This window comes from Peromyscus maniculatus, chromosome 19 (assembly GCF_049852395.1).
Source record: "Peromyscus maniculatus bairdii isolate BWxNUB_F1_BW_parent chromosome 19, HU_Pman_BW_mat_3.1, whole genome shotgun sequence".
NCBI lineage: Eukaryota > Metazoa > Chordata > Mammalia > Rodentia > Cricetidae > Peromyscus > Peromyscus maniculatus.
The window spans coordinates 54923327-54948608 of record NC_134870.1 but is presented as its reverse complement, the minus strand read 5'-3'; the positions used below and the strand labels follow the sequence as shown (position 1 = coordinate 54948608).

The 25282-nt window shown below is 35.0% G+C and overlaps 1 protein-coding gene across 4 annotated transcripts in view; it reads right to left on the bottom strand.

Moving 5' to 3' along the window:
* Nucleotides 1-25282, bottom strand: part of Wdr7 (WD repeat domain 7) — a 304595-nt gene that overhangs the window by 157189 nt on the left and 122124 nt on the right. For all 4 annotated transcript variants that reach the window (XM_006985180.4, XM_042264248.2, XM_076555361.1 and 1 more), the window contains one exon: nt 17295-17408. In XM_006985180.4, the coding sequence (XP_006985242.1) occupies nt 17295-17408 (114 nt within the window). The remainder of the gene's footprint in view (nt 1-17294; nt 17409-25282) is intronic.

The window sequence follows — 25282 nt, the reverse complement described above, 5'->3', positions numbered from 1 at the left end:
TATAAAATGTTTTTAAAGTGTTTCATATTTTATCAAAAACAATGTTTACTAAAAATGAACAAGTGTTGAAACAAACTACTAAATAATATTGTGTTAATTATTTATATTTACTAATATCATTAAGTATAAATTAAATATGATTCCAAAAAATATGAGTTTTAGTGGAAACTGTAGTAAATGACTATTTAGGTCCTCTTGATAAAAATGAGTTTTCCATTATAAATCAGAAATTACAACTATAAATGTGAACCATGATTTCAGTATATCTACTAGACACAACATCATAGAATAGCAATAAAATTCAGTGAAATCTCATGTCTTCTTGTAAACTGTGCTGTTGATAAACAGAAAAAAAAAATATTCAAAGTGCTAAAAAGAAAGTCCTTTGCCAAGAAATTCTACAGAACTTTGTAACTGTCCATAGATAACTGATCAAAGTTCTGACCGGTTGGCAGAACTCTCTTGTCATAAGGCTGTGGCATAGTTGCCCAGGCTGAGACATACCTGATCAGTTCACCCAATGATCAAATCATATCCAGAAACAAAAAAAATGCTCAAGTAAAAACAGGAAAAAGTCAACGCTGCTGTCAGGACAATTTTCAGCCTTGAGTATTCCTCAATTCTCAGTCTGTCTACAAACCTACATGTGCATGTTTTTCCTCTGATGAACTATCCATTTCCATGGAACAGCAGTTAGCCTTGCCTCAACTCACATGGGGTCCTACAGCGACACACAGAGCTACAGTTCCTTTTCCTCATAAGAGAAAGCAAAAATCACAAGTGTGAAGGACTAAAATTACATCTCTATACTACATGCAAGAAGAACAGTGATTTCATTTCAATTTGTATTTTAATTTTTTTGAGACCATTCTTGTTAGGTTGTAATCTAGTATCATAGATCATTAAAGTAGACAATTATAAACTATAAAGGAGATCACAAGAGGGGAAAAGATGTCATGGAAGCTAAGGAAGGGCAATAGGATAAATGAATGAAAGCAGAGATAAACGGGGGAACTGTTGTTTGAATTTTAGATGTTCTTTTAATAAAAAACAAAACAAAACAAACAAACAAAAAAACAAAAACAAAAAAAAAACCCTGGTACCAGATAATGAGGTAAAAGCTGAAAGATTAGAGAAGCAGAGCAAGCCACAGCTACCACCTCTTACCTCACCAACTCCACGAATACTCTGACCGAAATCCTCTGAGTCCTCACCAGGAAGGGTTTCAGCTGAACTACCTTAGTTCCTGTTTCCTCACGTCTTCTATACTTTTCTTTTCCATGCCGTCACTTCCTGAGATTAAAAGGGTATGTTTCCCAATACTGGGATTAAAGGTGTGTGCCACCACTGCCCAGCTGTTTCTAGTCTGGCTTTGAACTCACAGAGATCCGGACAGATCTCTGCCTCCTAAGTGACAGGATTAAGGGTGTGTGCCACCATCTCTATGTCTAATCTAGTCACTGGCTCTGCCCTCTGATCCTCAGGAAAGCTGTATTAGGGTACACAATATATCACCACAGAAACAGAGAAGAGTGAAAGGAGGAGTTGGGAAATGGAGAAGGGAAAGGAGAACCACAAAAGCAATTGTTCCTTTGAAAATACCATAATGAAACTTAATATTGTACATGCTAACTTTAAAAAATTATAAATAGCCACTCAGAGAAGAACAGAATAACAATCAAAAAATAAGGGGGAAAGGATTCTTTTCAAACCAAACAAAAAGATCAGGAAAGATATATATATATTTAGAAAGTTAAAGTGATTAAAAATAATTAACTTCTTTTTTTTTGTCCCAGGATTAATAATCATTAGAGAAATAAAAGACAGAATGACAATGAGATACAGTGATTTGAGATCAAGACCATCATACACTGATAGTAGACATGTAAAATGGAACAGTCATGGCAGAAAACAGTAACATGATAGGTCTTAAGAAATTAAACATATAACCAATCACTGTATGCTCCAATAATGCCAACCTAAGTATAAACCTAAAAGAACAGGAAAGAATCTAAAAGTCCTGAAAGGAAGGATTTAGCCAGATATTTATACATCAAGATTCATATTAACAGTATTCAAAATATGCTAAAGGAACTAAGTATCTGCAATGGTAGAGCCATACATTAGAGTATTATTATGCCTTAAACAGAAAGGGAATTTCAACACAAGCTACAATATGGATAAGTCTGAAGGACTTTAGACTTAGTGAAATCAGACAACACTTACTTGATTCTATTATATGAACTACTTATATTAGATTCAGAGACAGAATAGAGATGGTTTTCCTTCTAGTTCCAATTCATGAGAACTTGCTTATCTGACCTTAAAGTAGCATCTATGTCTAACCCTTTGATAACTAACCTTTGATTACATTTATTAATTTCATAGGTGTGTGTGCACACTACACAAGTGTGGGAACAGAGGACATCATCCTGCTGGAATCCGGTTCTCTCCTTCCACCACTTGAATCCCAGGAACTGAACTCAGGATCATCAGTTACCTTTTCTAATTTTTAAGTACATGAAACAAAATAGAAGATTTTTTGTATATAGAGATAATTTTGATATTCAAATAGCTCTATTGCTCAAGATCAAAATAAAAATAAACACTTATTTAAAGTAGGTAGAAATCTCACTAGAAAATATTATGTCCATATTCTATCAGTAGACATGTAAAAATGCCGAGGAAAACTATGCCCTCCTTCTTCATCCTGTTTGGTTTTCACACTAATCTATTTTAGTACAGCTAGCCTAGTCGGTTCACACAGCACATGGACGTATAAGCGCCTGAGTTATATACCCTGCTTTTGCTTAAAACCAGCCTAATAGTCTGAATGAAAATCAGAGCAAATTCTTTCAAGCATAAAAAGGTAAAAGGCAAGTTAAACAGAGATGTAATGACATATTCCTATATTGACTGCTTTTTTATTTCTTTAGAATGAATGCATACAAACCCAGAGTTTTCTTCTGTATGCAACCATCATAACACAGCTTTTAAAATGCTCTTATTTCGGTAAATAATACTGTGGTGTAAGATGAAAATATTTAAGTTTCTCAGGTTCTTGTCTGAATACAAACAGAACTTCTTTTTCTACATTTGTATAAAGCTATCTCACTCCTAGACTAGTCACATGTCAACCGTTAATGTCCTTCGATGTTTAAAAACAAACTAAACTGTTCACCTTAATATTATTACCTTGGTTGTATGAATTTCATCTCAATGAAAAATCAAAATCCTTCAATATGTAAAGTAATTCTCTAGTAATTTTTTCACTATGTTTCTCCTAAGTCCACTCAAAATTATTTGATAACATGTCATTTTAATACACTCATCAAAATTAGAGGTTATATAATTTGTTTCAAGTTTTATAGTAGCAACTGTTAAACAGATTCAGCTTGTGACATTTTTACTTAAATCTGTTGGTGATTACAGCTGATGAGAAACATTAATAAATCCAATAACATTTTCTACCCAGCTATTTTGAAATGTCAGTTATTGCTAATCAATAGACATCTTTTCTGACTGATCAAATGGCTCACAACTGGGTCATAATGACTGATTTTTAGATCTCTTCACAGGTCATATCCACAGAAACCTTGATCCAAACAGCGACTAGCTCTGTGGATTCACACTCCCCACCAAGGACAGGGGCAACTGCACTAGTGGTAATCGTTCCATTTGTATTTCAAAAGCAAATAATTAAATGTGATCTTCTGTTTAGTTCACACCCTCAAATTAATTTGCTTCTTAACTGTACTAACATCTGTCATTCAAACATGTCACTCAAATGATATGAACTCCAGGACAAGTTGTTTGTTTTATGACAGATGTCAATTGGTCAGCAGAGCACAATTTTACCTTTAGATATAAAAATTTCCAAGAGTTTGGTGACTGCTGTGGTTAAACTGTAATAATTTTCAAGACCGAACACAATAGTAAGAATTACAGCACTGTTAAAATTCCAGTAAAAATAGTTCCAATAAACATGCTATCATTTTAATTGGAAATTATATGCCAATAAAAGAATTCACACTGACAAACGTGCTAAACCAATCCTCCAGAAGTGTTAGTTGAAAGGCTCCTTTCAAAAAATGGAAATTGTTACAAAGCATCAATTGCTTAAGCTACAATGAGCCTTTCTGCTCAGATTGCTGTTCATATTATCCTCTTCACTCATGATTTTATGGGGAAAACATGACAAGAGTTACAGAAAGAATATTTTTATTTTAGCATTTGAAGGGGCTTCAGATTTCAAAAGACCACATACATATGTGGTTGTTTTTATACAATAGCTCCTGCTGGATATGGTGGACGGTTTTTCAAGGGGTAATTAAACGCAAATTAAAAGGTTCTTTGATCTCCATATGACTGGCTGGTGAGAGACTCACATCTCCAAATGTGTAGTGACAGGGTTTGCCCTAACCCTCTGAAATGCGACCCAGCAGGAGTTCTGTCCAGTGGCTGATTCCTGGGGCCAGCACTTTCCAACAGTGGGCAAGGCTAGTTGGTTGGGAGTGGCAGATGGTTCCATTTGTGGTCTATCTTCACTCTTCACTTAAATTTAGGTGAATCCTGCCCACAGATGAGAAGAAATGCTATTTCTGCACCTGCCACTTCTTCAAAAATAATCAACTCTAGTTCACAAAGAATGTGGAGGAAAAAAAAAATCTGTTAAGTTGGTGTTAGTTGCTAAATAGAACATTCTAAGTCGGCTGGGGCCACTTTGCTTATGAATATAAATGCTTTCCAAGTAGCCTTCGCATTTCCTACTCCTTAATTTTTTTTTAAATTAAGCTCATAAATCTTTTAAAGCATCTCACTAAAAAAAAAGTCTCAAAAAATACAAAGCACATTTATAAATGTGCATGGCCCTTCACTGTCTTAATGAATTAGTATAAAAAAAAAGTCAAATGCAAATACCTGAAAATCTAATAGAATTGAAATAATAATACCACAGTAAATCATTTTCTTAGTTTCCAATCTCACACCAAATTTTCTTAAACTGAAATTTAAAACTAACATTGTGCAGGGCTCTAGCATGACCTGTTTCACTTGGCCTTTGAGTAACCTTCAAAAACAGAGAAACTCAAGGTTTAAATTAAAACAAGTATGTCTATTTTCTCATAAATAGACAACAATAAGTATTCACCATGATAACCAAAGCAGATACAGTCATCAGTATTAGTTCACATACAGTTGAATTATGGATAATTTCCTGATAGCCATAGGACAATTTAGACACAACAAACCCTGAAGATATCATCTGATGCTGGTTGCTAATCTAAAAAAAAAATAATCCCTATCAGAACTCAAAATATTTTAATAATAATTTTTAAACCTCTCCATATGCATGTAGCTTAGGCATAAGAGCATAAATGTAAAGTCCACTATTTTCTACCTACACTGTTCATAAATATAAGACAGTCTGATTTCAGTAAGGTATCTGCAGCATTTTCTGGGAATAGTGTTATGAATAAAATATATCTTTGAAATGACTGACATTACAATCAAATGGCTTTATGTGGAATTGAAAACCATAACAGAGATTTTGGAGCTGATGACTAAATAGAGAAGCTTCCTACCTATGGGGGTCATGTTTTCATTAACTAGTCACCAAAGATAACAGCATTGGCTTGGTGATCATATTCACAGAACATATAACGATGGGAGGAATAACTCATATACTACACAGAAAAAAAAGATTTCTAATGCTAATCATGAATAAGAGCCAGTAAGGTACAAACCAAACTTGCTAACTATCAAGTCCTTTTTCTAATTCAAGAAGACAGGAATTAACCACAATTCATGTAAAAACTTGCAGTTAGGCAATTGCTATAGGTTAGCTTCCTTCGGAAAGTGATTTAATACCAGAATTATAGTAGCCAGATAAAATAATTCTAATACTTCACAGATCATTGAGTGGTAGCTGGTTGATCCTGTGCTGTATGCTAAAGAATATCATATCATTGATAAGCAGTCGAAGTCACAAATGGAAGAGGAACAAATCTGGAAAGTGGTCATATAACTATCATTGAAGAACAGCAAGACCTAGTGGGAGTTCTCCTTTCTTCCTCTGGAAGTTTGAGACTGTTGGGTAATTAAAATTAATTGTTGAATAAAAAGTATCAGGCTTATCAAGAACCTTTAATCTTTCAATATTAACAATAAACTCTGTTTTAAAATAATAAATAGTAGACAAAGTAAAATCAGCTACTTCCAAACAACCATGCTGACCTAAGAACAAAGCCTCATTCCTTATTGCCAATCTGGCAACGTTATCCAAGTCACTCGTCTATAGTCCTGAACAATGTTTCTAAGTCAGTAAACTGTTTTAGCTCAAAAGCTTTCCCAGGTCTTCCCATCTCTACCACAAACAAAGGGAACTTCTTATCCTATCCCATCCTTAACTGGATCTAGTAGTCTAAACTACCTTGTATACTCATGTTTGATGTATGGGTAGGTATATATAAAGTAGTGGCCTGTGTTTAAAATTAACTATCACCTTTTTAACTACAAGAGTGCTTTATGAGATGGACTAAAGAATGCATAAATAGAAGGTTAAGTTTATGTGGAACTAAATAGATATTCTTGAAATTTCTTTTAAGTGACAATAACCATACTAAAAAACAAAGATGTAGAGGACACAGGGATTCCCTGGACCAGGTTCAAATTCTCTGAGTCCTTTTAAATTAGGCATACTTCATGCAATTCACTCATTTTTATTTAGGACTATCACTAAGAAAATTCAATTGACTTTCATCCTATCTCAGAGTTTGTACTATCCTTCCCACAACAGTCCATAAGGAGAAAACATGCTTGGGTTTATGATTATCTTCAATTAAAATAATGGTTACCTTTCATTTGTAATTAAAAATTCAAATTAAGGGTAAAAAGCCTGACAACTGATTTTCATTAAAAAAAAAAATCATGGCTCAACAGTGGTGGTAAATATAATGCCTTCCTTTTGTATTTAAAATGACTACAAGGTATCAGGGAAGACTCTTCAAAACCTAACAACATTTGAGAACCTTTTCCCTCTCGAACATGCCTTGCACTGCAGAAGTATTACTCATGGGTGTGACATGAAGCCCGTGAGTTATGAGACATTGTTGTCATTCCTTTTGTGAATTATGACTTTTGGTCATATGGGTTTGATATCAATTATAAGGGTACTTCACCTAACATACAGACATATAATAGTGTGCCTCGCCGCAGTGCAATTCATTCTTATCTTAGAGGCATTATCACACAGCTCACAAAGGGCCAAACTTAAGTTCATCTTGAAGGTTATTCACTCACAGGGAAAGATTATTTTTCCTTTAAATGTTGCTCCAACATTCTTATTAAATTAAAAATGCCTGTAGTTTCCCAATCTCAACAAAAGGAGTGTATATGATTAAATGAACAAGTTAATCTTGTTTATGAATTTGTGTGCTTATTGGTATAGTTTCATAGTTACACAAAAGAATTCCCTCTATGGAATATCTACGTTTATTCAACAAGATGTCTTTTCTTAAAATTTAAAATATTTCCCATGCTATATAAAATAGTAAACTAGATTACATTAAAATGAAAAAGTTTCTGTATCACACAAAAAGGAAACATATGCCAGAATAAATATGCATTTCTTTTTTCTCTTGTATTTTTTTTAAATGAACTAGTTTCAGGCAAATTCCTTCCAATCAAAAGTCTACAATATAGACGCAAGCACCCTACACTCAGTTCCTAATTTCACTATTTCTATCTACGAGAAACTACTCATTTTCTTCTACTGTAAAATGAAGGGATAAGAAGATGGATCACATGAGTTGTTATAAGGTTCTGAAAAGCCTAGACCATAGTCTGATGCATATTAGGTATTAAATAAGTGCTAGTGTGTAACGGTGTTATTAAGTCCCCATTTTTAAGTGTATCAGCATATGTGAGTTTGCTAAGGTTATGTTAATTACTATATATACTGGCCCAATATACCTTTTAGAAGTATTGCATACAAATATTCTATATATGTACACTTAAAAAATAACAGTGCTCTGTTTAGAAAATACCATTAAGAAAGATCTGGTGCCAAGGCAATCGTTGATTAAAGTAATTCCTGTTACAGCACCTCTGATGCCTTATGATATTTAATTCACTTAAATGTACAAACACATTCTTGGGTAAAACACATCAATATTGGATTATTCATTTATAAAAGCCTAAGATTGTTCACTGAGAAATCAAACATTTAAATGGCATTTAATACCCATCTTTTATCCTGGCTTGCCTTTGTCTCTTATACTTTTTCTCAAGCAAGCATTCTCGGGCCAGTCTTTCAGACAAATAAACCCAAATATCTGCATGTGTTGAGTTAAGGTCTTCAGCAGACAATAGTAAGCAAGTTTTCTTAGTGTTCCTAAGTGGCTGTAGTCACACACAGATGTACCTTGGCATTCTCCTCGAGTGTCATGTATTTATCGGGCTCCCTGTGAGAACTGCATTCTTCCTGGAGCAGCCCACCTCCTGGAGCAGCCTACCTCCTGGAGCAGCCCACCTCCTGAAGTAGCTCATCTCCTAGAGCAGCCCACCTCCTGGAGCAGCCCACCTCTTCCCTCTACACAAACCACCTTGCTTCTCCTGCAGTGGTCCCCCAATCCCCAGCTTTGACAGTGGCCACCCTACTAACTTTTGGCTCCAAGAAAGCCACAAAAGAGTTCATCTTTCCTGGACTACGTCCAACGGTCATGTGGGAGTTACCATGGCAAAGGATGAGAATGCACAGAGCAGAGGGGAAGAGATAGCAAGCAAACAAGGACTCACAGCCTGTCACGAAAGTAGAACTGTCATTCCCACTGTTTGTAAACTTAAAGGTCTCTGCAGACCACTTGGCAAGAGGGCACTTGGAAATCAGGTTCTGCTTGAGAACCCACAGTAGCTGCTCCACCTTCCACCACGTCAGGATTTAAGTTACAATGCACATGGGTTTCAGATATCTTTTCCTGTCTTTCTTTTTTTCAATTAAATCCTGCATATCACATGCTATTCCTAATTTTGAAAATATGTTTTCCAAGAGAAGCACACTATTAATGAAAATCAACTGTGACTAATTCAATAGAGCTGTCTATATTCTTATATCTGTCTCTAGTCTGTTTCTTTACAATAGCAAGAGAGATTGTCAGGAAATAGCCCATAATCCCTCACTATTTTTTTCACAAACACTTTTTGAGTCATCAAATAGCAATTAAGAAGGGAGGTAGTGAAAAGAGACATACACCATGTAAGTAAAGGAAGAACACAGTAAGTATCTAAGAATTTATAAAATAAAGGAAGCTTACAGATTCACTAATTCAATTATTTAGTTATTAAACAATTTATTAAGGAGAGTCACATATCTAGGCATTGTAGTCATGCCATGTAACACAAACAGGTTAAAATCGCATGCCTGTAAATGAGTCTCAAAGGCAAGGGGAATGCTTTAACATAAAAAGCGCACGATATTATTTCGCAAGGGTCTAGAAAACACAGGGAGAAAGACTATGGAACAGAGATTCAGAAGGACTGCATGAAGATGGCCATGACTTAAGAAAAATCTGAAAGGAATCGTGGATCATCATCCTTATGTGGGAGAGTTGAGGGTATACCAGCCAGGCACAGGGACTCATGCAAAGAATGAACTATGGTTACTCTGGGGGAAATAAAGTATTGTAGTAGCTGATGGCTCTGGAGATAAAGGGAATCCCTCAAGGGCTCTAAATACCCAAAGAAAGTCTTTGGAATCTGCTATACTCAGTGGGCAGTCAGTTATTAGCAATTAACAAAAGTGAAAAGTGATGCACAGGCTACTGAAATTCTCAGAGTACTGGTTAACTTATATTGGACAATGGCAAGAGGTAGTCAGGAAGGTGACTGTAGAATAGAACAAAAAAATTAATAATTAAAAAACAAAACAAAATAAAACAAACAGGGTCTAGGCCTAGGATGCTTCTAAGGAGTGAGATATTTAGAAGAAGCATTTTATAAAAGTTAGTACCAACTACAGTTGGGCATTGTTAGGGATGACTAACTATACCATTACTGATGGCATTCAACTGAGTATAAGTAGAAATGGAGATAAACTTTAGGAAGAAATAATAAGCAGCTACTTTTGGATGAGGCTTTAGGTACCAGATACGGATTTAGGTATCTATGGGACATGCAGGCATATGGACCTAGGGCTTAGACTAGGCATGGAGGTTGCAGATGCACAGTTGAACATCATTACCATGCAACTGGTAGTTGAAACTAAAAAATTAAATAAATTTCAAAAAAGGGATATATGAGAAAAGTAATGTCAGCTTCATATAACAGCATACATGTGTGTTTTTGTCAGAAACTGTCAGATATCATGTTAAAAAATACTGTGTTTACCCACGACTATGCAACTAAAGCTGAACATCAAACATTAAAAAATAAATATTTTAACTTATATTTTCTTCCACAGATTAAAAGTAAAGCATAGAAAGGTAAATAATTTAGAATCAGATATTCTACTCAGAAAACTATATAATCCCTACTTTTCTTAGTATCTGTTCTCAGAACACTACATGGTGAATAACTAACAGCTTTATTAATCTGTATAACAGCCTGAACATCATATGTTTTGTAGTAGTAACATTTTACAGTCAAGAGAATGGGTAACAGCAGTTTACAATGATTTAATCCTCATGCCTCATCAAGGAAACTTGTGTTTGCCAGAGAAGGAGACATTACAGAAAACCACAACCAATCAAAATGCAGAATTGGGGAACCCAGTCTCAATGGATACATTTACAAAACACTCCTCAACCTAAAGTTTAGGAAACATTATGGAAGAGGGGGTGGAAAAATAGTTAAGATTAATAGAAATGGGGAATTTGTTGTGAGATTGTGTTTCCTAGTAATGTCAGAAGCTACACCCACAACTTCTCACCAACAAGCTACAGACACAACTTCTTACCAACAAGCTACACCCACAAATTCTCACCAACATGAGCTGAATAAGGCCACTACCAACAGACATGATAAGTGGACAGGAGGTGGGGCAGGGGCTGAGCATGAGGTCTCAACACTACACGAAATACTACAGGCAACTAAGAAATGCTCAGAGTGGGAAAAATACTCTTCTCCAGGGAAGGGCACACTAGTTGGTTATCTAACACCAAATGATCAGCCCTGAAAACATATATACAAGTAATCTTTTATGAACTGAGCAGGTAATATTTAGGGATATATATGGATAGATAAATCCATATATACCTCTAATAACAATTAATAAAAAAAAAAGAGGCCATAAATTTGAAAGAGAGAACATGGGGGGCATATGGGAAGGTTTAGAGGGAGGAAAGGGGAGGGAAATGAAGAATTATATTATAATCACAAAAGTAAAAGAAAAAATCACGATGCAAGATTGATTGAAGAAATACAAGGACACTTTTTACAAGAGGTCACATACGTTTAGTACTCCTTGCACTTCTTTTTACACTGTCAATTATAAAACTGAGAAAGACAAAAGACACAGGTATAACTCTCACTAATTAAAGTCTCCTTTTGTGTTAGGAAAGCAATTTTGATCTCTGAATACATAATGTTCCATTTTTTTTCTAATGAAGCTTATCTGGACTTTAACATGGCAAATTTCCCATCTTTCAGTCAGAAAGAAAACGTAAGAATATGTTATGAGTAGGACCCTTAGTAAGTAGTAAAATGAGCAAATCAATATTTAGTCTCAGACCAGACAGTCGTGTGAGCTTTATCTTAAAAGACATGTTGAGACTTTAATACATGAATATTTGTTAAGGTGTCGGTTTTATAGTGATGACTTCAGAAAACCAGGCCAAATAATGAGCTTTCTGTTTAACGTGTATGTGATTTAAAAAAAAAAAAAAAAAAAAGGCTGCAGCAGCAGCAACAACAACAAAAAAATATTTCTATTTGCAATCTCATAACAGTCAGTAGTCCTAAGTAACAGAGGGAATTTTAAAGAAGAAATGTGCAGTGCCCCACCCCCACTCAAGGAGAGAGTATTTTGGCCTCACTTTGATTTTCTTATGGTGCTGGGGAATAAACCTACAGTTTTGAACATGCTGGGCAAGAACTCTTACCATTGAGCTGTCACCAACCCTTGTTGGTCTACCTTAATTTTAAGCAGTAAGATAGGATACAACACTGCTCATCTGATAACTTAAGAATAGCAATAGTCTGTGGTATCATTTTACTTTTTAAAAAAAGAGGAAAACCTTCCAAAATCATCCACTGAGAGTGTGAGACAGTATAGATTGATAATTCTAAATCATGTGGGGCTCATGTTATGCTCTAGGGCTATTAGCAGTCAAGAACAAGACCCTGCAAATGCCCTCTCTGCAAGTTTCTTCCCTCATTTACATACCCAGGACAATGCAAGTATCTATTTCAAAGTGATTTTATAGGAGTCACATGCAATTCTTGATAAATAAAGACTTTTAGTACCATCAATGTATCCCACTCTTCTCTACCTTTTCTTTTTCCTGTAACATGTCTCATCTTACACAATGTATATTTAATTAATATTTCTTATTATCTGTTTCCACATACTAAAATGTACATTCCATGAGGTGATATACTGTTGCCTATTTTATCAATGACATACTTTAAAGAACTAGTATGAGCGAAAAATATATATTAAATTAATGAGACTGCCATAGAATATTCAAAATAAAGCACATATAGAAATATTACCTTTAATCATTACTATGAAACCATAAAAAGATTATTCTACCCAAGTCAACACACAATTCTGTGTGACACATTAATTATATAAGTTTGTCATAAATGACTGATTAGTAAAAAAGGAGTAAAATAAAAATATTAAATGTCATACCTAGAAAAAATACTTTGATTATATAATTCAAAAAGAAATGAATGTGAATTTATAAAAATCTACATTAATTTACCAAAAAAAAAAAAAAAAGAATTTCGTCCCAGATATACAAACTTAAGGAAATCACACATCAGTTAATAACATATAACTACAAAATGCAATTGAGCTGGAGAGGTGGGCACAGCCTGGTGTGGGCGACACTAAATTGACCATGTTGGTGACTTTTGACACTTTTTCGTTATTGTATGGTCAACTGTGTCCTTGCTATATTAAGTAAGAAACAAGACATTAAAGACAAATAGTCATTTCCTTAAAGAGATAAATGTAGGTTATTAATAAAGCCCTTCTAAAACATTTTTAGTTTGAAATTTTAAAAAGCTGTGTAAAAAGTAACATTTAGAAGATCCATAACTTCATCCTCAATTATAATGCTATCTTTTACCATGAAGAAAAACTATGCCACACAGATTGCCTACTCAAGAATCAATCCTGCTTCATCTAAAATTTTTTATATGGAGCTCAGTTTTTAATGAGCTTTCTCTACTAGTACAATGATGTCATATAAAATGATAATAATAATGGTCTAAAAAAAGAAAAACTAGTGATAAAATGACTCCTAAAGATATTCTTCTGTACTCATAGATCAGTGTCTTGCTCAGCCATCAGCAGAGAAGCTTCCTCCTGCAGCAGACTTGAACAAACACAGAGACCCACAAGTAGACATTATGCAAAGAGTGAGAGACCTTGGAACACTCAGCCCTAAGAGGGACTTCTCCATCAAATCCCTCCCCTCAGAGCTCAAGGAACTCCATGGAAGAAGAGGTGGAAAAAGAGTAAGAGACAGAGGGGATGGAGGACAGCAGGAATACAAGGCCCTCTGAATTAACATGACAAAGCTCATATGAATAATAAATTAATAAAATAAAATCATAAGGCAACAAAACACATTATTTACAATACTGATTACATAGTATATTTAATCATATATATTACATAGTATATCTACATAGCTTATAATTGTAAGGAAAAGTATATGGATAAAAGCATATATATAGGACAATATTCTTTTAATCCAGAAATTGTAAATAATCTGGACATAATCTTAATAATGTTATATTATTGGATAAAAAAGATCTTAGATCTTAAGTATATAGAATATTGGTAACCCTGAGGTAATTTCTTTGAGAAAGCACATTTCCTATGTATACTATATGATATAAAATTCATATAAAGGACATTTTAATATTTTATACATCAAAATGTTGATCCACCAAAATAAATGTGATATATAATTTAAACCATATAGTTAAAGAATGTGATGACCCTTAAGACAGAATGGTAATTAAATCTGAGTGTGGTCACATGCACACAGGCATTACTTTGCAGCCCTCATCAATGAGTATTAGCTTCAAAAAGAAACATAGAAATAGCAGCAGCATATTGTTTAAATGACATGGCGAAGGTTTACATCGTCTCAATCAAGACTCAATTTTTTTTCCTCCCAGTTTTTCCAGCTGTTCTCTTCCAATTAAGTACTCTTCATTTCAAACACACTTAATTAGTTCCATTGATCACAGCCCACACTTACAAGGCTTTCTCTATGCTGTATTACTCCTGTGAGGAAAACACTAACAAAAGGAGCTGGGTTAAGCATAAACATCTTAAGACAGCATTCACACCTCACCATTCTCAGCCAAAATTATGATTTCAGAAACAATCGTCCTTCTTTTATCAAAAATAGGAAATTATACTTGTATTTCAACTGGTATATGGTCAAGCTATTTCTAAGAATAAGTATCAGATAATAGCAAAAATAAAATTAAATAGCCACTCACATTATCTAAATACATCAAATTTTGTCATGATATAATTTCTAGTTATTTTATGAAGAAGTATTATTAGCAATTACTTTAAAATAACCAAAAAATTAACTGAATCCTTTCCAAAGGTACTGGCAAAGCTGGCAGCCTTTCATTCTGTAGTGCTGATACTTGACAATACTGCTCATCCCAAAATAAGAGCATGCTCAAAATGGGTTTTTCTCGATGCAGCTACCATATTTTCCATAATGCAATTTATATAGGATTCTAGTCAATAAAAAGAAATATGGTTTTCTTCTAAACTGTCACAAAAATCTATATCACAGCTTAATCAAGTCGCAGTCTACAGGCAACCTGAACAATCAAGAGACGGCAGCATGCTTGCTGCCCTGACAACATGTTAACGAAGGCTTTTTTGGTTATTTAAAGTCTTTGGATATTGAACAATCTTGCAGAAGTACCCATGGCATGAAGCGAATAAATCAACTGACAGAAGCCATTCGTCACACACGTTTAGCCAAATTAAACAGATTAAAATACATGGTAGGCAGCATGAATTAATTCTCCAAATGAGACTTACATTAAAACTGCATTAAACTTGTAAGAACACAGTCATGAGCTATAATACAATCTCATGTGTTTATAATTGCATAATCTAAATTTTCAATTAGTTTCTTAAAGTTTACTTGAGTGCACACAATGATCTTTATTCCAGAATGATCACTGATCTACTACTGCAAAGGTAGGCCCTCCTTTGCAAGAAATTAAACAACTACTTTTTATACAGAAGGTCTTCAGCTGTCTAGGGAATTAAGATAAAACCCATCCATAGCAGCTGTTTAAAAAAAAAAAGCAATAAAAACAGAAGCTAAAAAGTATCTTATTAGTTAACAAACATCTGCAAAAACTTCCTTTAGTAGCTATTGAAACAAATTAATTGTATTAATTGTTCAATGCTAAATGACTTCTGAAAACTGGGAGGTTCCTAAGCTTGTATATAAGTTATATGACATTTTTCACTAGAAGACTTACATGTTAAAAACAATCGGTAATCCAATTCCAAGTGTATATGATACACAAGATTATATATATATATATATATATATATATATATATATATATATATACACACACACACACATACATATATATACACATACACATACATATATATACACACACACATACATACATACAGGTAACATTCTACAGACTGAGAAGGCTGTAGTTGTATATTTAGGAATATATACGTGTATATGTATGCATGCATATATGTAACAACAGAGAAAAAGAGGCCATGAATTTGAAAGAGAGAAAGTGGGGCCATGGAAGGAAGACAAAAAGGGAAATATTGCAATTATAATTTCAAAAAGTAAAAATTACTATAAAAATTATTGTAACAATGAAACCCCATCATCATCTCTCCTCCTAAGGCAAAATGTACTCAAAGCCATTGCCTAAGGGTAAAATTCTTAGACATCAACTTTGCAATTACCTAAGGCAATCACTGAGCTCTCCCACCTTCTTCCCAGTGGGAAGAAGTCCAAGGCATTCAGGTGGTGATTGATAGTAACAGACTTGCTACATATCGCTATGAAAGAAAGCAAATTCTATTTTTAATTTTTAGTGAAAAATTTTACTCTTAAAGATGTAAGGACTAAAGGGTACACTGTGTGACTCACGGGGCCACACTGCAGCTTTCATGCTGAGACTTTGCTTTGTCTTTTGTCTATACTTTTACATTTTGTTTCGGGTGGAGAGGTCACAAGGGTAGAGGGCAGAAGCGAGGGGACAGGGAGATGAGTGGGATCAGGATGCTTGACGTGAAATCCACACACACAAAAAAAATCAATAAAATGTTAAAATAAAAATTGCACTCTTATTTTCTGATAATACTACTTTTAAAGTTGTTGTTTAATATTCACATGTAATAGTAATTAGAGATTTTGGTCACATTTTTAACTACTTTTAACCACCTGTACCCAAACAACAACAACAAAACCTTAATCTCAATAAAACTATCCAGTCTGTTTTTATCCTCGGTACATTCAAAGAAATTGAGCACTATGAATGTAGAGATTCAGCAATTCAGCAATTCAAATTAATCAAAATGAACAGTGACAGGCTAAATATGCCATATATGAACTTTATACAATTTGCCATATGTCTGGTTCCATGACAGGTAACACAAGTAAGAGTATTTGATGTCCACGCCAAGCAAATAACTTGAAAAAGCACCATTCACTTCCTCAACTGCAGTGTAAAGAGTACGTGTACATTTTCGCAGCCTATATGATACACACTGCCACTACAACTTAATTATTCTTGAATTCAGTCTTGTGATTACAGAGCCTTTCACGGCCTAATGGGCATGTATTTGCCTCTCCATGTTCCAAGGCTTTAATAATGACTCTAGTTTCACAATTACAAGATTTCCCACAAAGGCAAGTCACAGCTCACAGGCTCACTGTTACAGCGACATGTGTCATCCTGGGCCAAGCCAACAGTTCCATTTCAAGTTTCCAGCCTTCTAGCAAAAGACACAACCCCAATACATGACTTAGCAAACAGCTGGAAATACCAAGCAAAGCTCCAACAAATCCCATGGCTGTGCCCCTGCTTACCAGTTGTGATGTCATCATCCACGAGGTCATGCTCTTCTTCCTGGACTTTGGCTTCAGGCCCTGAGGCATCTGGAGCTGCTGCCATAGTCTGCATGGCCTCTGCGGTGACACCAGCTAAAACAGGCAAGAGCGACAAGATCTCACTTTACAAAATGAACGAAATGGATTGTTTATTTATTCAAAAGATAATTTAACAAAGTATAACATACAAATAAATGAATAAGGCACTCCTCTTTGTTTTATTGATTTATATGGATGGACATGCATGGGTATATCCTGTATTTAGTTTTAATTAACATCTGAGGAACAGACCCCAAATGCTGATGTAAAGTATATTTTTATTTAATTCATTTTACCAACACACTTTTGCTATACTTATGTTGTCTGATTTAGAGACTTGTACAGCAATCAGGTGGAAAAAGTCAAGGGAAGAAGTGGTTCAAAGGCCTCCTTCTCTACTGTGTCAGTGTGTTTAGATCACGGGGCTGACAGGAGGGCGAGGAAGAAGGAGTTGGGCCCTGGAAAGGTATTGTCGCCAAAGAAAAGCATTTCCCTCGAAGAAAGAATTAGGGATAAGGAACAGAATTATCATACCTCTACTAGTTCACACAAATGTCTTTTTCTTGCACAGCCATCTTTTCAACCCTCTGATAAAATAGTCTGGTGTTAATTTGCATCTACCATATTATTTCTAAGTTGGCAATGAATAATAGACTTATAGTGTTTTTAAATTATTATCACCAGTCCATTGTGGCTACTATAGAAGTGGAAATGTCTAATCAAGTCTTTTAAAGAAGTACTTTAATATTTGCTTATACAGGAGCCATCAAATGTTTTATAAACTAAATGCTATAAACACTGAAGGATTTCTTTTCTTCTGAGGTATACTGTCCTACACAATTCCCAAGGCTTACAAAAGGCACCGAGAGAGGGGAAAAAAAAAAAAAAAAAAAAAAAAAAAAAACCCTTAACTCATTCACCACCATCAGTGAAGTGTGGTGGGATTTGCTCTGCCCGTGACCTTGGGCTATAAGGCCCAAAGGAGGCCATGCTTCTTGCCATTATAGTGACCTCTTAAAAGGAAAGGGAGAGGATTCACAAGGCCCCTTCTCCCTTCTTCCTGCTTCCTGGTGTGACTGAATTGCCAGGTAGATTCATTCCCAAAAAGATCATAGGAGGACTTCAGCTGTCTACTCAGTTCTGTATTCGTGAGTGTATTTCTTCAATTTATACCCTAATAAATTCCCTAATACTCCTTAAGCAGACTCCCATCAATTTCTCGCTTAAATGATGTCAATCTGGACCTATCAGTAGATGATTACAAGACCTAAAGATTGAATATTAAAAACAGAAGCATCATAGAAGCATCATTTGTTCAGAGCTGCTTTAGAGGGAGGGAGGGAGGGGAGGCACAAAGGAGATCAAGAATTAAGGGAGAGAAAAGGGGAATAATGAAGCCAAAAATGGTCCCCATTGAACAGAAAATGATGATGTTACCACTGTACTGAAGTATATTTATTGTTGGGTTCAAAAGATGAATTTCAAGATGAAGGAAGGATTTATTAGAAAAGAATTAATTATTTAATCAACACAATCTACTTGGGAAATAATCACAATGAGAAGAGGATAGAAAAAAAAGTATAAACACATTTCTAAAAAGACACATTGTTCAAATGATTTAAAAAAATTAAAGATCAGTTTTCATATAACTGAATTAAAATATAACCTTTGAAATCTCATTCTCATTCTTTGCTAACATTTGGTAATTCTAAAAATTATCAGAGAAACTGGAATAACAATATCAAAGAACAATCTAAATAGTAATGATCATTAGTAGTTTCTTTCCATATGAAATTAAGAGATTCAATGAAAGTGAATGTTGAAGCTTATAAGTAAGGCATTTATATTCATTCTATTTAACCAGAGAGACAAGCTGCTCAACATAACACTATTGCTAAGTTCCAAAGCCAGGGGTGAAATGCAGGTTTTCTGATCTGAAACCCACAAGTCATTTCATCACAAGGTTTTCTCAACCTATACTCACATGCATTCCTACAAGAGAGGGGGGGGGAGGGAGGAAGGGAGGGAGGGAGAGGGAGAAGGAGAGAGAGAGAGAGAGAGAGAGAGAGAGAGAGAGAGAGAGAGAGAGAGAGAGAGAGAGAGAGCCTGTAAATTAGAAGCTAGACATCCCACATGACAGAGAATATGTAGTATTTGTCTTTCTGAGTCTAGTCAAATTTATTATCACTTAATTTCTAGATCCATCCATTTACTTGAGAATTTCATACTTCATTCTATTGAAAATTGAATAAAATTCTACTGTGTATTTCTCTTTTGGAGTATCAAGGACCTGGTGCTGGCATGTACTTGGCCTTGGTGAGAACCTCACGGTTAGTGGTATACAGAATCATCATAGCAAGAGTGTGGAAAAAAAGATTACATGATGCTAGAAGAAGACGAAGCAAGCATTGAGCCCCATAACAACTATATCAATCAGTCTCAAAAGACATCACCAATAACTGACCAACCTCTCTCTGGGCTCCACCTTTGAAATGCTCCACCACCTCTCAATATTACCATACTGGAGATAATCATAATCAAGAGGAAAGTACATCCCAACTAGAGCACACATCTTACACCAAATTAACTCCAAATGAATTATAAACTTAAATATAAAATGTAAAATAATTAGAATTTCTTACATTAAAAAATCATAGCACTATAAAGTTTAGGCTTGACATTATAAGCATAATTCACAGAAAGAAATATTGATTAGGTGGTCCTCATCAGAATTAAATAACTTTTGCTCTGCAAAAAAGGCAAAACACAGAGCAGAGAAAACATTTTTTAAATCACATATCCAACAAGATACCAGTATTTAGAGTGTATAAGAAACTTCCAAATCTCACTGGTGAGCAGTGTTCCAATTCCTCCTAAATATCAAAGTTTATATATGATCCAGCAATTATTGTTAGGGACTGAAACCATATGTCCACATGAAAACTAACCCATCAATAGTCACAGCAGCAATATCTACAAAAGCCAGAAAGTGATGACAGTGCAAATGGTCATACTAATATAAAATTATAGTCATACAGTGGGATGCTATGAAGGTACAAGAAGAGGGAGCTGATGGATGCTGCAACATAGACACTAGAAACTTAAATAAATCACCTCATCTTAGGACCCCAAACAGCCAAGACAGTGAAATCTAGTGAGACAGAAAGCAGAGCAGCACACTGGCCTACAGATGAGGGTGTGGGGAACCAGGGAAGATGCAGCTGAGTATTGGGGCTCACTTTCAGGTGAACATTTTCCAAAAATGGCTGTGCTGCACAACTGTGTGAATAAGCTAAAAGCTCTCTGAATTGTGTCTGTTTGGGGAAACTTTAGTAAATAAATTATATCTCAGTAAATCTACCCATACATGTCTGACTTTCTAATATTCTGCATCAACCAAGGCCCTCATGCCGCTGTGTGTAAACTGTGGGTACTCCCCGAGCCCCAAAAGTAGATAAAGAAAAAAGGAACAAGAGAGCATTTATACAGTAGGAAATAAAAATTCCCATGAGAATTTTCTTCTATCAGGAATACATGACTTTCTCTATCTTTGTTTTGTTTTTGTTTGGGGGGAGTGTCTTACATAGCCTATGCTGGCCAGGAATTTGCTATGTAGCTGAGGATGACCTTGAACTTCTGATCCTCCTGCCAGTACCTCCTAAGTGCTAGGACTGCTAAGCCAGATGAACACCCTATCAATTAAATGACATCATCAACCCAAGAATGCATGTTTTAAAAAAAAATATTTAAGCTATGTTCCTGATATTCCCTGAACAGGCAATTTGATCTTCAGTGCTATTTAGGTACCAATAAACAAAAAACAAAGAGACAATTTTTTTCCAATAAGCTCAATGTCATAATTCCCATAACACTGTACAGTGAAGACAACCAATTGCCTAAAACTCTTTAAAGGTTCTGGATGATAGTGAAGGCTGGGGGTGCTGAACATAGACAACCAAATCATAACATTCTCGATTCCTCCATCAAAGCCAATGTTAGCAGTCTGTTTTCAGGAAATAACTTTAAAATTTCAAGCCATATAAAGATCAATAACATTTTAAAATAATGCTAAGCATTTTATTCTCTACCTGCAAAGGAAGGCATCATAGCACTGTTATAAACCCCAAACCATAATGTGGCTGCTTCTGATCTCCATAGTATTTAGGTGCATGCTATGCACTCTCTTAACGCAGACAGACATCACAGTATCGGTGGCTGGTAGGGGCTAAGGATTTAACAAAGGGTTTGATAAATCAATCTTTAAAAACAAAGCTAATCTATATCCTGCTTGTGGGAGCATGTACATGGCCAAACACATTGTTCAAAACTATGAGCCAAAATGATACATTTTACTATATGTAAATTATATGTAAACTTAACTATTTAAAAATTATACAATAAAAAAACTATATCTCAGTCATAAAACAGAAGTGTAGATTGTAACAAAATATTATTTTCTTTGTGTGTGTGTGTGTGTGTGTGTGTGTGTGTGTGTGTGTGTGTGTGTGCAGTATGTACAAGTGTATAAAGGTATGCAGGTGTGATTGTCAATGCCTATACATGTGGAGGTTTGAGTTTATAATGGGGTTTCTTCCTTTATCTCTGTTCACCACCCCCCACCATCTTATCTATTGAACAATGATTATTCTGATAGCTTGGAACTCACTGATTGGTTGGGATGGGCCAGCAAGCCTGAGATGCCCATGTCTCTGTCTCTACCAATACTGGGGTTGCAGATTTGCATTGTTGCACCTTGCTTTTACATGGCTACTAGAGATGTGGTCTTAGGTTCTTATGCTTTGTATTTATTTAAATCTTGTGTGATGTAAGTGCCTGTATGGATGTGTGTGTGCCACACATGTTTCTGGAGCACATGCAGGTCAGAAGAAATCACTGGATCCCTGAAATTAGAATTCCATGTATTTTCGAGCTGCCTGTGGGGTGCTGGGAACTAAATCCTGGTCCTCTGCAAGAACAGCATGGACTCTTAACTGCTAGCTCTGTCTCCAGCCCTTGGGTGCCTGAGGTTGTGCAACAAGCACTTCATCCACTAAACCATCTCCCTGACCTGTGTGTCTTTAGTTCCAAAGAAATACAAAGAAGAAGAAATTACTTTGTTACTAATATAAAATGTGTAAGCTTTCGGGGGCTGGAGAGATGGCTCAGAGGTTAAGAGCACTGACTGCTCTTGCAGAGGTCTTGAGTTCAATTCCCAGCAACCACATGGTGGCTCACAACCATCTGTAATGAGATCTGGTGCCCTCTTCTGGCCTGCATACATGCATGCAGGCAGAACACTGTATACATAATATAATAAATAAATTTAAAAAAAAAATGTGTAAGCTTTCAAAGCAAAAATTACTTCCTTGTGATTCATTATTAAAAAAGATAAAATAGTGTGGAAAAATTTTAAAAAAAGAATCTTTATAAGATCTGTACACATAAACTTGCTTATTCATAAGCATGGGCTTAAACTGTTGATTATATGGTGATGTTTTGTTTTTGGCTTATATAAGTTATGTTAGTGAGCTTATTTGTCAAATTATATTAAAATAAACTATTATTTTGATAAATATACTCAAAGTATTGGGCATAAAGTTCAATAAACCTGATTGAACAGAACACAATGATAATAACCCCAATCCCTCAACACAAATTATATTAACTAATTTCTAGGAAATAATAATAATGGTGTTTGGGGGAAAGAAAAATATTACAAATATATAAGGATAGCAAGAGATCTAATAAAAAAGATAGAGTAAATGTATGAAAGAGGAAGTATACAAATGCAAGTGTTACAAAATGTACATTTTACCATTATAAGTTTCATGTAAAGGATCTAACATGAGACTCAGGGAGGAAATGGGGAAAACGGAATGAAGCAGAAAACTGGTAAGAGGAAGTTTGGCTATGACAGCATTGGGTGGGGAATGTTGTACTGAGCAGGAGAAGTGAAAACAGACAATAGGAAGACTTTTATAAGACCTTATAGATTTCTATACTCCATGGTCACTTATTGTCAAAACCCTGCAATAATTAAACTTTTCCAATCGTACATACGTACGTACATTCATACGTACATAAATATATTTATAAATCACTTGAAATGTTTTAATGTAAATATAGAAATATTGTCTTCAAAATCAATAGACCAAAACTATTCTCAAAATCCCACCAATAGGAGCTGGAGAGATGGCTCAGCAGTTAAGAGCATGAACTGAACTTCCAGAGGACCCAGGTTCAAATTCCCAGCACACACAGAGTGCTTCCTAACCATCTGTAAGTCCAGTTCCAGAGGATCTGAGGCCTTCTTACAACCTCTGAGAGCACCAGGCACACACATGCTGCACAGTCCTACAAGCAGACAAAACACCTAAACACATAAAATACATTTTTTAATTTCAACAATAAAATATAGACATTAGCTAAAATGCACATTTCATGTCTTACGTATTATCTTTATAAACATTCTTCCAACTGATTTACAATACTGGGCAAAGACAAATAAAATGAACTCAGGTGACTAACATGACAAGCAAAGATAAAACACTGGTTTAGCAAGATTTTTCTTAATGCAGCTCATTAAGCAATATCGGGATATATGGTGAGTCCAGTTCACTATAACTTTATTATTTTACTGAAGATTAGATGGAAGGGATAAAACTGTTAGAGTAAATAACAAAAACATACAAAATGTTAATAAAAATTATATTTCTCATTCTCATAAAATATAGATTTCCAGTGAGATTGGAAAATATATCCAAAACAATAGCAGATATTTTTATTTCATCAGTTTCTCACAACTGCGGCTTTCCAGTGATCTAATTAAAGTACACTGGAGGCAATGATTTGATATGAACATTTACTTTGAATGAAGTAAAATCCAGCAATAAGGGAGCGTGTGCAGATTTCCAGTTGCATAGGCGGCAGAAGGCAGGAATTTATTGGAAGTGGATCTGTGCAGTGACTGACCAACACTGCCCCACATTCCCCACAATCTCATGACAGACAGACGGCCTGCCTCACATTAATTCACTTCACACCACACGTATCGATCCGCAGCCGTTCCCTAGTCTCTCTGCACACACCGCCTGTCTGGCTGCCTACATTCACATCAGCACATACACACAAAGGCCATAGAAGATAACCTTTTGGTTTCCATTAAAGACACAGTATCTACTTTTCCTTCTCTAAGCATCAAAAATAGAAATTATAACACTATAGATGTTGTCTTATAAAAAGATTTCATATAAAAAATTTGAAGATAGGTATCACTTATTCTGAATAAAGATCATTTTAATTTATCAGAAACAAGCTAAGCGTATTAAAGGCATAATGCAATTAGAGAAATAAAAATATGATTAACGTAGTTTCTTTAAAATTAAATCAGAATACAATAATTATTTGGTAACAAGAAAATTGATGTCTAATTAATGAAATACATTTTCCTACCTAATATTTTGAGCTATTTATGAAATTACTCTCATAAAATATGTAATTACAAACCATTCTGAAAGCAGCAAAACAAGCTGGAAAAGACACAAGTGGTAGAAACCACAAGAAGTGTACTTGCTCAACACAGTATTAACGTGAGAGGATAAAGCTTTATTTTCTTGTTTTCCACACAGAAATGAAAAGTGATATATAGTAAAAAATCATACCTAAAACTTTAAATTCACCATAGGCACCTATTCTAAGATTGTTTTGCTTTGCATGCTACAAGTGAACTAAGACCAATTTTCATTTCAGAAGACACAAATGAAAGAATCCAGGAGAAGTGAAACAAAGGCCAACCTGCCCTGACACACACTAACATTGAAATCGGGCTGACCTGAAACCTCAGTTACAAGTAGAATTATGCATTTTGCAACTGCTTAAGAATTTGCGGCTGAAACCCTCCTAATCACTCTCTCTGCATCTGTTTCCTC